Raw genomic sequence first — 16,445 nt, 5'->3', positions numbered from 1 at the left:
CTTTACTAGAAAATCAGTGCATTTCCGTTTTACTTGTAAATTTATATTTCGCTGAGCTAAAAATAGTTTCCTTAGTTAACGATATCTTGGAACCACATTTGAATGAAAGTTAGGCTTTATAAAGGAAAGGTAGTTCTAAGATTAAAGCTATTGCCTTACAGATTGGCCTTATCTTCCTCCACATTCGTGACTTGCAAGTATCTTGTTGTACGTCTCTTTCGTAAGTCCTCATGTGGAATATGCCTCTGTCATCTGGATTTAATTTACCAAGTGCCCACAGATGTTCTCCAATCTGGTTGTCTGGTGATTGTTTTTTCAACTTAATTCAGATCTTACCGAGTTGCAGCCATTGTTAACATCTTCCATTTTCTTTCAATTCGTTGAAAATGTTTGGCTTTCATCAAATTCTTCAACTCCTCTGATGGTGGTCCTTCAAATTCTTTTAAATCTTTTAGTGCTAAATATTCTCTAAATATTAAAAATAATCCTTTTTACCTCATATCGTATTTCGGATACAACAATCTATTGTATATTCTGTCTTTAAAATGTTGCGCGGATCGAATCTTCACGATCCCAACTTTTCAGTTTGGTTTAGCTAGATTTAAAAGTGAAAGCAGAAATTGACAACTAATTAGCATTTTATTCTTAATTGTGATTTAATTAAAATTTCTAATTGATTAAGTAAACTCTTCGTTTAATTTATTTATATTTTTTACTGCTGCATAATTGTTATAATTATTTGATTATAATTAATTATCAACTATGGCCTCAAATGATTTACCTATTTAAAACATGATCAAGTTGATCTATCAGAATTCTTAAGAATCACCAGATTACATGATAGACCCGTAAGTTTATTTCGTTATTCTTCAATTGTATTGATAATATAATTAAAAGTATTATTATTCTGTAGGTAATGTTGATAAAATAATTGAATGTTATCATACAATCAAGTTAACAAGGCAATATCAATTAATATTATAATTAGCAGTCACTAATTGCGTTCCTTGAATTTATCTAACATATATTAGTTTTATCAATCAAACATATTTTACTAAACACATTATTTGTTAATTATATATTAGTTCTTGAAATTCAAAGTGAAGGATATTTTATGATCCTCTGCCTTTCTACACATAAATGAACTAGTTACAGTAATGTAAATCAAGGTTTCTTGTAATATCCTCTTCTATTTCAATCAGAATTAATGTAGGTATCTCATTTAAATAGATTTTTTTACTTTATCAAACTTTTCATAATTCATTTTCTCGTTATTTTAATTACAATACATTTGATAATGTAGATATTTATAAACATTTATGTTGAAAGATGGCATTTATGTAGTTGTATGGCCCAAATTCAGGACAAAATATTTTTTATTTACAACAGATTTTCTGGAGCTTTAGCGCAATATTACTATTAGGGTAGAACAGATAAGGGTAAACTTTCAGCATCCGGCGATTTTGAATGAGTTCCATTCCAAAATCACTTTAGGCATTCGACTTTTCAATCGAAGGCGTTTTACATCATGGTTTACAAGATGTTCTTTCTTAATTCCTTAATCTCCCTATGTTCCTAATCTTCTCCTTTTTTATTTTCCTCGCTGACCTTCTCCAGAAGTCTGTTTCCAAGGTTAATAGTTTCTCTCTTCCCCTCTTATTTCAGTACATTACTCGGAGCCATATGCCTAAAATACGAAATATTGAATGTGAATCTCTTCTTGCTGCTCTGGCGATGAGGACTGTAAAGAATTAAGCTATCTTCTTGCTGATTCAGCCAATGAGAACCTTAAAGAATGGAGTTTAGGGCACCTATAATCTTTTCTACCGTTTACTCACCTTCAGTCAACTTCCATTAGTCATCTTGTTGAATCAGTGAATATTTAATGCTATTCAATTTTCTGATGTTATTCCATGCTATTTACAACACGCTGTCTGGGACTGTGTGTGACTAATGCTCTGTCAAACTCAGCTCTTGTATTTTTCTACTTCTTTCTGTGAATCTGTAGAAAGTCGGCCTCAATTCCGTTCAGGTGTGACAATTTCAAGTAATGTTATGACAAAACTGACACGGTCGCAATGCTTTCTCTTACTAGCAGAAAGAGAAATTTCAAAAAGTTAACTTTTAATAAAACGTATTATATTTAAATAAAAGTTTTTTGTACAATTTAAACAATGTAGGTGAAAAATGTAGGAGTTTACTGACAGTGGGAATATTACCCGCGGAGTAGTTGAAGGCTCGAGTTTAGTCATTACTTCCGCAGATTTTTCTGTGAGCTGGGAGTCACCGCCTGGTGAAGAACAATGCCTACAAGGAAACATTTTGAAGACAGAAAGTATAATGATGTCTTAATTAAAAAAAAAGTGATAAGAGAATTTAAAATTATGAAAATCTGGATTATTTGTCCTCTATTCGATTGTTTTTTTTATAGGTAACTGTTTTAATGAAACTGTCATACTTTTTGGAAGTCTCTTGTAAGGATGGCTTCTTGCCAGTAGGTCACCTTACTTTCACTCGTCGCTTTGTTATTATACAATAGTTCTACTAGATTTTGTAGTTTGCGCTATTATCTTGTTTGTAAGTAATAAGGCAGACATAAAATTAATAAGTAAAGTAATATTTTGTTTTTAATAGGGTTTTGTTTACTTAAAACGTTTAAATTAAGGTAATTGAGAACCTAACACAGGCACGAGGTTACATCTGAGCTTTCACTACCGTCTCATCTCCTTTGCACATTTACTGTAATGTTACTTATATAATACATTGCGTTACTTCTGTATTACATGTTTGTCACATCATAAAGTGATAATTAAACAAATGGTAGAAAAGTTATTAACGTATAAAAAATCATATTATGATTAATTTAAAATATTCCCTTTAATTTTTACCTCAATTTCAGCCATAACTTTTGCATTCGACTAACAAATAAAAACATTTGTTTCTCTCCTTTTTACTAAATTGAATCAAAGGATTTTCTTTGAATTTTGCACACCTATAACTTTCATGTTATATGTATAAAGTTATTATTTTTTGAAATCGGAGATATAAGGCTTTTATAAGATATATAGCTTTTCAGAATCTGAGAAATCAGGACTAGGTGATGTAAAATTTAGCTCTCAAGTTTAGCAGTACAGTTCTCAACCAATTATGTTTGTTTATAAGTTAAGAATGACCAGAAATTAAGAGAAAAATGAAAGATAGAGTTAGATTTGAACAGAATTGACGTGAAAGAATGCCAAATAATCAGAAATTTTTATTTAGATCATTTTTAGTTAGGCCATGTTGAAATAGAAGAAGAAGAAGACAATGAATGAATGAGTGGTTTCTTGTCATTGAACAGTAAACACATATGAACAACTGAAGAAGGCATTTATCTATATCCGAGATGTTTGACACAATCATGTTAGTGTCCAATAATAAAACAAACCTCAAAGGTTCCATATAACGTTCTGAACTTTCTTTACTCACTACCTGACCAGCAACAACTCCTTCCAACAGTTGGTGGCCAAATTTTGAGTAAGGAGAGAGTTAATAAATCGTTATTCTAGTCATAGCTGATTTGACGCAACATTTTTGTAAAGTATTGCGACGTGCACCTAGCACATCAAAATGTATACTAAGAACAATTCCAGCCATACTGTATGTTTTTGAACGTTACGTTTTTTCGTGCAGTTTTTGACGATCAACCTTTATGCAACTGTTTTACTGGACAGTTTTAATTAGATTAATAAATATGTATAGGAGGTGTCTTGGCCTCATTATCAGTTAATATTTTGATACTTTTTTCTTTATTTTTATTTTTTAAATATACTTGCTCATAAATAATTTCAAATAGTTATAATATCCACCACAAGTACGCTACCACAAATTTATGGAAGCTTGGTTTAAATGTTAGAATTAAATTCGCTTCTCCAGAACCTATCTGCAGCATCTCTTTTCTCAAAGGAGAAGATATCAGAGACTAGGAACTGGTCAATTTGTAGGCTCAGACTGAATTAATTTTTAATTGATAGGTCTTTAGCAGCTGTTGTCTACATAAAGAGCATTCTTTCAGACTCTGTTGTCCCATCTACGCCATTTTTGGGGGAAATTTTTTTTTGTTTTTTGCAAGCTTGACCACATTCAGCAAGGGTTGGCTTTAAATTATCAGGAAAATGTTTCAATGTGATTTTTAGAGTGACTAGTACGTAGTTTAGATCTAAACCTAATGAGGTTTAATGAAACTCTATTGGACGAACTGTCAAGATTGTCCAGCTTTACCAGTTTAAGTTTGTACTGTGAGGTGAATGTGAAAATTTCACTCAGGAATATGTCAAAATCTCATTATACCTCATCACATTGATGGCGCATATGCAAACAGTGATAAAAGCCTTATTAATATCTTAAATTTGTTAAACTATTCTGAACCCTTAGTATTAATAAATTTTGTTTTTATTTTATTGTATAATGCCAATTTCCCAGACTTCATTTAATTCGTCATTCCGTTCATTTTACATGTAATTTACTTATTTTGTTACAAGTAAAGTTGTTGATCTGTAATTAATTGGAAACTAATACAGTAATAAGAGTTCCACTTTTTAGCCCCATAATATATGTAAAATTACATTTTTTTTAAAGTAATTTTAGAATACTAAAAACAGGAATTTTTTGACTAAACTCCAGGAAAGAAGAGATAGTAGTATTTGACCATTATATGTTTAGATATGTTTTAAATTTAAATATCTCATTGAAGAAGCATTGCAATTGATAGAAATACCGTGATCACAGTTTTTATTTTATTTTATAAAATTCCAACCGCACAAATGGTATCTGTGAAGAGTACTCCATATAACTTGACAATCCATCTGTGTTATTTAAATTAATAATCACTTTCAACCCACTCGCCTTTCCGTTACTTAAAAAACTGTTCCACGCTGTCCAGAGATGAATGTAGGCGGTATGATATCATTTGTTTAATTTTGCCTAAATATATATCCTAATTTTCTTGTAAGATTCTGTTACTCTTTCAAAATAATTTTTGCCATAATCTTCTTTTATTTTCTCTTCGTGCTGTTTCGGATCTAACTCAGTGGTTACTGATACTCATTAGCACTACAACCATGTAACCCGCCTTAAAAAAACAAATTATTCTTTAAATTTGTTTAAAAATAATGTTGTAACAAACTAGCATATGTTGCAAAATTATTTGTTTAAATACCGTTATTTAATCGGTTTTTAAAAGGAAGTTATTTCATGAAGGATTGTTTGGCGAAGTTCTTTCTTAGAAACGCAGGTAAAGCTCTGCCAAAAAATCTAGTGTGTTCGCTCACGACTTTCTTTTGAGACAATTCTCGAGTTCTTGACTTATAGTATGAGTCACAAACCCACATCACATTTTCATATATTATAGATTTTTATATTAATTTCTTCTCTAATTAATATTATTGAATCTGTACATTTAGTTACAGCTTCGATACAATGTAATCCTATATTACAAATATTGTGCAGACAGTGACCTAATCGTTTATTTTTTAAAAATAATTAAAAATAATCAATTTCAAGCGCTGAAGTTAGAATAAAAGTCATAGGTACGTATCATAGTTGGAAATGGCAATAGTTGATAATAGTGGAATTAAAATTACACAATCCAGTGAAGAAGGTTGGAGAACTTATTGACTTATGTCCAAACAAATTAATTCAATTAATTTAAATGCACTTTTATTGTACAAATAATCAAGATAAACAATCTTAGTAATAATTTATAATGCCGTATTTTGTTGACCATTATTTTATTTTAAACACAATCCCTTGAGTTTCCTAATATGTTAGATTACAATGTTAATTTAAAAGAAGATTTAATTGATAAATAGTACAATATATTTCATTTTTCTTTCAAGTAAACAATTTTCTCGAAGTGTAAAATATTTAGTATGATTTTTTCACCGAAAATTGTAAACAGAAAAATAAGATTTTTTACTTCTGGAAAATACGTGCTTATTTAAAAAGGAACGATTATTTATTTTTAGAATAGCAGGCGTTAATGACCTAGAGAGTACGTCTGGTTAGTTAGATTTCTGGTTAAGCAGGCCAGTCTGTTCTTTAAATACTTATTTGCATATAATCCAAAGACATTTCAATCTCTTTTGTATTGTATTACAATCGGCAATGTTCTTCACTATTATTCTGTCAGCAGGTGTCTCTGTAATACTGTTGCAGTATAAAACAATACTGAAAGGAAATTACCATTTTACTATTGTGTTTTACCAGAGATTAAAATAACGTTTTGGTCTAAGACTTATCATCTTATTTGGTCATCATAAAATAAAAAAATAGATATAAGTTTAGCAAGGCTAGCCACGAGGTCAATGTATTTAATTATTTTACTTTGAGTAAATCTTAGGACATTGTTAGCTGCCATCTCCATACTATGGGAAGGGAAAAAGGTGTTGGAGTGTGTGCCGTATGATTTATATCTGAATACAATCCAGGTTCTACCAAATGGTGGATCTTCACCATACAAAGATTAAAGTAAATTAATTTTTAATTTTTTTCCTCAAATCTTGCACCTTTCCAAAACCAATAAGATCAAAACTCCTGCAAGGGGCCCGGACATGGGAGAGATAGGAGAAAAAAATATATTAATTTAGTAACCACATATTTACATGTCTATGTATTTTTTTTTTTTTGTATAAACATTTTACTGTATTGATTTCTGTACTTTATTGTATGAGGAATATTTTTAGACTATTGTTTAGAGTATTATTTCAGAATTTCGTAGCATCAACACTTTTGGAATATTACTTTAAAGTGCTAACTGTCCGCAAATAAATTGAATAAACTATAAATCATATGCACAACGTTTCTCCAAAAATTTTCTAGCTGACAGATGGTGTTAAAGTGAGCAATCTCGAAACTGGATTACTTAGAATCATTGAAGTTAAATGTTTGATGTTTACTAATTTAATGTAATATTAACTTTAAGGGAAAGGAACAGCTCAGCGGTATGCGTTCTTGATTCCCACGTGGAGATAACCCGGAAACCTGCTGCCGGCCATTAGATTTTTTTTTAGGAGCTTCTTAAAGCTCACTACCTGGTGATGGATAGCGTCATCCAAACAAGAGAACGCTATCCGGACGCTAACAGTGTACTGAAAGAATCTCGGGGAGCTAATGACCTTAGATTTTGGGAATTCATTTAACAACAATGAAAAATCAAATTGAGGAAGAAAAGATTAGCTATAAGAAAATACCATTCTTTCTAAATTTCTTTAAGGTCCCATACAAATATTTGTAGATAGTTAAAGTAACCGTAATTTTAAATGTACACTGCATTAGTGGACAGTTAATAGTTGTGTCTAAGGTCAGATATTCTTCTTTTTTTTCTTTACAGCGTGCAAGCTGCGCGTTAAGAAGAAAGTCGAACTTACTTCTGCGTAGATACCTTGCTTTCACTCTTCACTATTACACCCGGGGAGACAAAATTGTTAAATATAAGAATGGAAAAAGATAACATTATTACAATGATAAATGATATCGTACTCCAGACAGTAGATTAGAATTATTTATAACTGTTTATGTTGATGAATACGGAGAAAAGATTGACATGTGACGTACAGATTGTACACTTCATTATTCCTACTTTCTAAATTGTACATGTAATGATTTGACCTTTACACAAAGTTACAACTAATATTTTTGACCTTATTCAGATAATTTTGGAAGAGAAAAGAACAATAATACTTGAAATAGCTAATTGTACTTTAAACAAAACCCAAAACTTTTCACGTACAAAGAAAGTAGCATGAAGTACCACAGATTAAGTAAATTGAGAAGTGGTCTATTCTTGTTTTTCTAGGAGTGAAGTAAAAGTAAATTTTACTTTAGTACAACACGCAAAATAGTGATTGGATTTTAATTTTTTTTTTTTTTGTACTTTAAACTGATCTTGCTGTTGGACTAATTCTTCTAATTGGACTTCATTCTCTAAACTGATATTATCTATGTAGAGGAAGAATTGTTGGTGTGCTATTGTAAACTCTAAAGGATTTGTGTTGGAAACTATTTTCTAAATTTCGAATAATCTTTGGTCACAGGATTTAGAATTGAATTCTCCTTATAAAATTAATTTTAGTTGTATGTATTTTTAACTAGACCTGAAAAAAATTGATATTCTTTATAAAAATAAATTTTAGAATAACCAGTAACTGGTTTTTGGGGGAATTCAGCTTTTTAAGAACAACTTTTAACAAATTTAGGGTGTGTTTCTCAGATAAATAAAATAGAAATTTGTAAAGAATTCAAGTAATTGTGAAAAAATTATATTCTTCTTGCAATTTAATGATACTGACAAATCATTCAAATTTCCTTTAACGTTATATTTAATTATTTAAGAAAGCAATATCTGCTCTGTTGATTCCCAGTGTGGCCAGTTACTGGGATTTTTTGGTGTGAACTACCCTGGGAAATGTTAAATAATTTATTGTTCATTAATTCAGAAGAAAGAAAGAATATTGTCAATTTCAGTCATGATTTTTTATTATATTTTTACCAAGCTTCATGGCTGGGGAACATATTTTACAATATAGTTATAATCTACATTAATTTATAAACTAACTTTATGAAAATTAATTTAGATTATAACTCTACTGTAAAATATGTTTCACAGCCCTGAAGATGACCTAGTCCCTAGGTTGAAAGATTAGTAAAAATATAAAAAAATAATGACTGAAATTAGTATTATTCTTTTTACCTTCTGCTTAAATAATTTATATCCCCTTAACAAATATCGGCTTGCAACATTTGATAGAGGGTCATTTGATGCTTTTTTAGGTTCGCTTTAAGCAGAAAAGATGTTCTCCAATTGTTAAATAGTTAATTTGTTTTTAAAGGGGCAGAGTTTTACAGTTTCTCTTGGTAAGCTTATTATGGGTATTCAATCCTTAAGGGGTTGTCGATTCCTTCAGAGTGTTGTGCTGGATGAACTGTTAACGAGCACGAATTAATCGGAATTTTTATGAGCTGTCTGTATACTGAAAACTGAGGGAATGAGGCTCACTTTGCGACCCTAGAAAGACCATCCATGGAACGAAAATTGTGTGGCATGAAAAAAAAGAGGTTTACTGTAAAGATTTCTTAAAGGCCTATTAGAGAAAACCTTGCCTTTTTTTTACTAAGTCCAAGGTTTCTATGCAGTCGGTTTTACTTGGTGCCCAACAGCTAGAGGCCTCATATCACAAACTAGCGATTGCTCTACATTCTGAAAAAGTATAAGAAGACGTTTTCTTTCCTTTGACTCCTGTCAAAGCTGCCACAGAAGTTGATCTTTCTACAATGGAACATTCGGTGGTAGTGATTTCTGGCCTGACGTGCTTTACAAGAAGACATGAGGCCAAATTCGAGTCAAGGCCTGCTTCCAGTTACTAGTACCACTTATTAGTACTAGTACCACTTATTAGTTCCGCTAGGAAATGTGGCGTTTGCTTTGACCAGACTATGTGGAGTAAGCGCATTTCAGCATAAGTCGTTATGGATGAGCTTGGTGGGTTATCGGCAATCTGGGATGGTGATTGGAGTTTCGGGCAAGGCTGATAGTTGGATGATATGTCTAGTTCATCTCTTTTACAACTAGTTGGATTCATTTCTGGGTACTGTGGTTTTCTAAGGGATTTGTCAGGCAGTGGAGGAATCATACATTCATTTTATGATGGATTGTTCGGGTTGAGGGGATCTTGGGCTCTGGATCTTTGTGCCTGGTGAGTTGGTGGTGAAAAAGTTTGGGTTATTTCTCCTTTAGGCTTGTTAGATTTGTTCTTATGCGTAAATCTCAAGTGACTAAATAGCGGGCTGCATTTTTGCCATATTTTGTAAATAAAGTTTTTTTTTTGTTATAATGATCTTCAAAATTAGAAGAATTATCGCACCAAATTCTCAATTACTAGAATTAAAATACTGGACTAAAAATGTAGTTTGTGGGTTTTGTTGGTGGTTGGTTTTTGTTGTTCTGTTGGCAAGGTGAGAGCATGTCACACTGCAACGAAAGAACCTCAGTGAGTGACATAAGTTAATCTCATTTTTTCTAAATACCTCTAATTCAAGAATAAATATTAACAAAATTACAGTAGGTAAATATATTACATTCAAACAAACATTACATCGAATTCTCACACCATTACCATCTGATGAAATACGACAAGTGTTTTTCAGAATAGAAGACATGAACAGAATAGTTACTAAACATGTTTATATAAGTCTTGAAAGGTCGAAATTATTTAATTTCGTGTGCATGTCGAACTGAATAATGTTACGTACATTTGTTTATTCTGATAAAGCTTTACTGAATTTTTTTTTAAACCGATGTATTTTTAGCAAAACTTCTGTCGTGTATAAATTACTCTATTGAATACATTAAAACTGTAAAATTGTATTTGAAGGTATTCAATATGTCCTTCAGACATCATCATTTGTGGGACGTGTTATCTGTGCCTCAGTAGAAGTAAGATCACGTTTTTTACTTTATGAGGTTGTCCTAATATTCTTGTTGATATTTTTAAATTCTCTCGCTTCGAGTAAATGTGTAAACTAAGTTTTCCGATCGAGATACATTTCTCATAATTTAAGTTTGAGGTTCTTAGTATTTGAAAAACTTGATGTTAGTGGAGGCATTCTATCCCTCACACCTACATATGTATGTGTTTTGGAGGATAAAATATTTTGAATATCTCGCTTTATTGTGTTTATTTATTTTCATTTAAACCCATCCAAACAGTCATTCAAATGCTGACAATCAAATGTGCAATTTTAGCTAGCTATTTTTTTGTTAATGTTTCCGCAATTTTCTTGAAAAAAGGTCCTAAGAGTTTTAAGAATTTTGCTCATTTACTGGGCAATACCTAACCTACAAGCATTCATCTATAATATTACATTTATTATTATTATTATTTTTAATGACAAATTATGAAGAATTAAGGGAGAAGCTGCTGCAAAAAGCCTTTTTCAAAGTGGGATTTCATCTCCCTATAAATGAATTTTTCTCGTTTATTTAAAATATTTTCACTGAAAAACTGTTTGATTGGGAATTCTTAAGTAAATGTAAAATTGATTGATTGATTTATTGTGTGCATATAAATATAACATAAAAAAAACATATATTTCCGAATTGAATTTAAATTTTAATTAAACATTCAAAGTTAAAGAAAGGTGTGCTAGTTTAAATTTTATAGATTGCAAGATAGTTTAGGAAATAAATTGTTTCACACATGTGTTTGTACGGTTCTGTGAGGTAATGAAACTGAAAATAAAGTTCAGCACTTTATTTTTGCATTTCCTATTAAAAAATAAATAAATAAAATGATAATCCCTATTTTTTTGAAATAACAGAATTAAGACAAACGAGATCTATAAAATTCTGAAAGACGATTATCATAATTGTATTTTACAGATCTCGCTGATTTTTGGAGTCATCAATTTCTTTGTAAAACTCTGCTGTCAGGACCATTTGTTAATTCAGAAATATAACTGATATAAGAAAAAATAATTTCATCTGAGTAATGCCTAGGCAAATAAAATAAATGTCAGGAGTGAAAATAAGTAGACAAATTGATAGATCTGGCGAGAAATGCCATGGTACTTTAAAGAACAGTTACATAACTTCAAAAAGTTATCCTTAGACGATACAGCTCTTCTATTGTGGAATGACATTAAAATTTGGCCTCAACTCTCTGCATTGTGAGGGTTCTAACAGATCAGCACGTAATATTGTAATTATTTATTGTTAAGTTTTACGTAACTTTCTGTTATCACTTAATGAAGAAATGGTTTTCTATCAAAACTATAAAGGTCGGCACAATTAGCCTCTTTTGCAGAACGTTGAGAACAGGCGCCATGCTCTAATCTAAATATATCACTTAATGTTTTACTTTTATAATGAGGAAATGAAATCAATTTTAATGACTGTAAAATGTAGCTTCCACAAAAATAGATTCAAAGAAGAAAAATTAAATAACAAAAAGAAAATAAAACCAATATACTTCAAGCATAAAATTCTAGCCTAGAACTTTAAGAATTTTCTGCTGAATCCTGCTTGGAAAAATTTTGCGGGACTAAATGGCTTCCTTAGATTGTCTTAGATGTAATTTAAATCATGCCTTTTCTCTTATGCTATCAAAAATCAATACTCCATAGAAAATGTTTGACAAAATTATAATGCATCGGAATATGAAATAATGTATTAAGAAAAAAAAAGTATTTAAGAAGTCGCAGTGTAAGAGATGTTATTGCAATCGTCAAAAAATTCTCTTTTTAAGTGCTTTGTTCAGATTGATATGATTATTTATGTTGTCAGCATAACGCAAAAACTGAAATTTGTGAAAAGTTCAAATTTTTGTGATTTTTGAGTCGGTGCTAAATAAATTTTTGGACAAATTTTACCAATTACTGAGGGACGTTTGGTTTTGTATTTTCGTGATTGTTCCGAAAGAGGCTCTAAACATAATCAAATTGTTTTATAGATCTATTTATATTAATGTAGTTTTTATCTGTTTATCATTGAAAATATTAAAATTATAGTGATTAAAATTATTTACAAGTTGTTAAATTGATTGTATGAAAGAGTGTTATTTAATAGTGTTATAATGAAAGTGAGTAGTTAGCTAGGGGTGCTCAACTTTCCAAATGTTGAGCACAATAAGTTCCAGAACTCACGATTAGGACATAAATATCATTTATATTCACAACATCTTACCTCTTGTTTATTCCATTGTATTTCTTTAATCCTGCAAGTATGTATGGTTGAATGCATTTCTATGAGTACAATTACTGTGATAAGACAGTTATGAAAATATACATTATTTAAAAAAAAAAGTCACAAAAACATTTGATATACTCACGATGATAAATAAAATTTATTTCTAACATGAAGAACCTTATTTACATAAAATTTAACTAATGTTTTTTTTTATATATATTTTCCAGAATGAAGGCTTTATTATTGCTGATTTGCCAATTTGTGCTTACTTTTGCACAACGTCCCGCTCAGAAACCTGGAAGATTTCTATCGTTGCCTAATCCACAGAAATGTGCTTCGAGTAAGTTACTGTTAAATAACTACTAGTTAAAGTTTCTGTAGTTCTAAGTTATAGAAGAGTATTAATTAATTATCAAAAAAATCTTTCTAACATTTTGTGATTTAATTCATTAAATATTTTTAAAATTTGTTATTAACAAATGTACGTTAAAATTTATTTATTTATTCCAACAAGGCACGAGTATTATTTACTTTTTTAAATATACTACTTTTATGTTTCATTTTATGTGTGTTGTGTATGATTCAACTTTCTAGAAATTGTCAACCTTGTGATCAATAGCAACAAGCTCAGACTTTAAATTGATTTCGTTTAAAAAAAACTTCAATGAAGTTTAATGTTCGAGGATTTGTCAAATTATTCGTTAATCAAAATGCTTTGCTCTCCAGTTGCTTGCTTTGAACACGATTACACTTTCCGGCATTATTAATGCTCAATCACTTATTTTGGAAAGTTACCACAAGCCTGCAATCAGAAATCAGACGATTTCAGAATAGAATGCGTTTAATAATATATTAAATATAAATATAAAATGTGTAATATATACTTACTTTAAATAGTTAAAGTTAAAATGGAAATTTAGGAAATTGCTCTATGGTTTGATAGAAACAGTACATTCTCACTGCACGTTTATAGCTAATGAAATGATGTTCATCAGCTTCTAAGCAATCCTAAAGAAGCAATATGTTTTTTTGGGTAATTAGGTATGGTGTTGTTTAAAGATACTTCATTGGAAGGACACTAGGTTGAAGGATATGGGAAATTTAAAGTTAAAGCCTTTGGCTTACGCAAGACTTGTAGAGATGGTAGTTAAGTATTGTTGAAGAATGAAGAGGCCAAGGACAGTACCTCTATTTGTCGCACCACTAAAAGAAGTTATGTCTAAAACTTCAACCACTAGAGAAGAAAGCATTAATTTTTTTTCCTGATATTACCTAAATGGTAGTTCCAACTGGCCACGCAACTTACAGCGCTCTCTCATGGTAGATCTATGCTCAAAGATTAGAACGTGACTTTTAAAAGTATTATTATTTCACTGAAACCCATGATTAGGTCCAAGGTAAAAGGGATTACATGAAGGGAATGTTGTTTTAAATTAATAAAGTTAGATATTTTTTTTGTTACCTTTGTATAACTAACTACAAAGGTGATATCTAATGAATACATAAATACCATTGCGCCCCAGTTATATAATTAAAAACCCTAAAAGATGTTGAAGATTGAAAATGAAGAAACAGTAAAAACAGTGCGGATAATATAGGTAACACTAAATTACTCAAAGCCTTATACATTCAGATATACTGAGTGAATCATAATAAGCATTACAAACGAAACAGTATCATTAGTGAGAAAGAGCAGTTTTTAAGGTCTATCCAAACTTGATGGGAAATTATTGCCAAGTGAGTTTTGAACTCCGCTGAGGATTAAAAAGAAAAAAGGGAATCACAAATTGGTCAATGTGTAATTGAACATTAATTCGCAAATGTTAATTAAAGGAAACATAAATGGTGTTAAAGTCAACTGCTTTTTGATTTTGATTTTAATTTTCAAGAAAAATTATGTAAACTGTAGTAAGAAAGTATCGAGTGAGGGTTCACATTAGATACTTCAATTTTTTGTGCATTACTTTCATTGTTTTACTTGAAAATGCAGAAACCTAAATGCACCTGTTCTCATTTTGTTCCTTTGAGGTTAATTTCACTTAAATATCGGCGTTTATTGCTATAGTCAAATTATTAAGGACGCTTGCAATGTAACTATTTATGATCAGCCTTGAACATTCGGAGCCCTCTGATAGTTGCATGTCGTTGAGTCAGGTATTTAGTAATTAAATAAATTCTCCTCACATACAGCACACATGTGCAGTGCACTTCTTTGCAAATGGAACAAGTTTTTTTTGTTTTTTAAATTTCTGTAAAAGTTTCACTATATAACCCTGACTCTGAACTGTAACTCAGGTAACACAATTTTCTGGTTACCTTCCAGAGTTTGTTTTGCTTTTTCATGATTTCCTCTAAAAGCTAAAACAATTTGTTTCACTCGGCATTCATAATACACTTTTGTTTCTTAATTACAGCATAGCTCGTACTTCATTTTTTCATTCTCCTTTTAAACTTCCTTCATTCTTTCTCTAATTATCATTTTCTGTTGCATTCTATACAACCTTAAAACTTATATCGCAACAGAACCTTGACCACTAAACATTATCTCAATGTCAACTACGGTCGTACATACCGGTTTTAAGCTTTTTGTTTTCTTTAAGTTAAATTTCATGAAAAAGAAGGAGTTTTCTAATAGAAAAAACAAAATTGAATCAATGGACAAGTTTTCCACCAACTTAATTTTCGCTCATTGGTTGATGATTAATAAGTTAGATAGAAAATAGTGAAAAATAGTGGAATGTGGAAACCATTGGAATAAAGTACTCAGTCCTGTATTCAACCGCTCTATGGTTTGTGAAGGCTTAGGTCTCCTCAAAAGCTCTATGAGGTGCAGCTATCACTTTTCTTGGACGGGATATAGTAGATACTCCTTCATGACCTTGACCTATTGTAAATAGCTATTTCGAGTCTCAGCCTCCAGTTGGTTTCTTCCAATGACTATTAGCCTCACGTACCTCGTACATAATGGTGAGGCACTGAGACCAGAATCTTCTTGATGAAACGTTGTAAAATTCCCATTTCTTGAGTACAATGCAACCAATTGTCTGTGAGATTACCTAAAATTCTGGTAGCCATTCGCCTTAACAGTAACAACTAAGTGGTATGTTAAATCTTTCTACTTTTTAGAGTCTCTATAAATAGTGGCGATCCCTTCAAATAGTCAGTTCTATTTCGGAAAAGTTTTAGGAACTATGATAGCTTCTCATACATATATGTAATTTTACGATACCACTAGAAAAATCAGATTATATGTATATTAAAAAAATCACTTTATTATGAATGAACAGGATTTCGTCAACAGAGCCCCAAATACTTGTACTTTGCTTCAGAACAGGCCATCAGCGAAATAATTTTTTTACAAACTTATCTTTTACAAAAATTCATCCGACATGACTTTCTACAAAAGAATAGTGTTACGTGATGAGAAGTAGGTTCACTGATTTCCTCAGACAGATCAGATAATTCTGAGGTCTTAGAATCGTCTGATCACCAGATAATTGTCAAATGAATTTCCGGTTGGTACAAGAAGGCAGCTTGTGCTAAAGAAGGTGTGGAAAGTTTCTTGAAAAGAAATTGATCACGAAGCCCTTTCCCGTTGGACTTCTCATGAAGTCCTATTTTTACAATGAGTTTTACTGTCAAAGTAGAAAAATTGAAAAAGTAGAAAGTAATAACTAAGAATTATTGTTATTTAACGTGCAGAGAGATGTAGGGGAATGAGAAA

The 16,445-nt window shown here is 30.8% G+C and overlaps 1 protein-coding gene across 2 annotated transcripts in view; it reads left to right on the top strand.

The window, feature by feature from the left end:
• slf (C-type lectin domain-containing protein slf) overlaps positions 1 to 16,445 on the top strand; it is a 34,091-nt gene that overhangs the window by 15,730 nt on the left and 1,916 nt on the right. For both annotated transcript variants that reach the window (XM_074130598.1, XM_074130599.1), the window contains exon 2: positions 12,949 to 13,061. In XM_074130598.1, the coding sequence (XP_073986699.1) occupies positions 12,949 to 13,061 (113 nt within the window). The remainder of the gene's footprint in view (positions 1 to 12,948; positions 13,062 to 16,445) is intronic.

This window comes from Rhodnius prolixus, unplaced genomic scaffold (genome assembly GCF_049639745.1).
Source record: "Rhodnius prolixus isolate KJV_2025 unplaced genomic scaffold, Rpr scaffold_4, whole genome shotgun sequence".
Lineage (NCBI taxonomy): Eukaryota > Metazoa > Arthropoda > Insecta > Hemiptera > Reduviidae > Rhodnius > Rhodnius prolixus.
The sequence above is the reverse complement of the archived record's forward strand: the minus strand, read 5'-3'. Positions and strand labels throughout refer to the sequence as shown.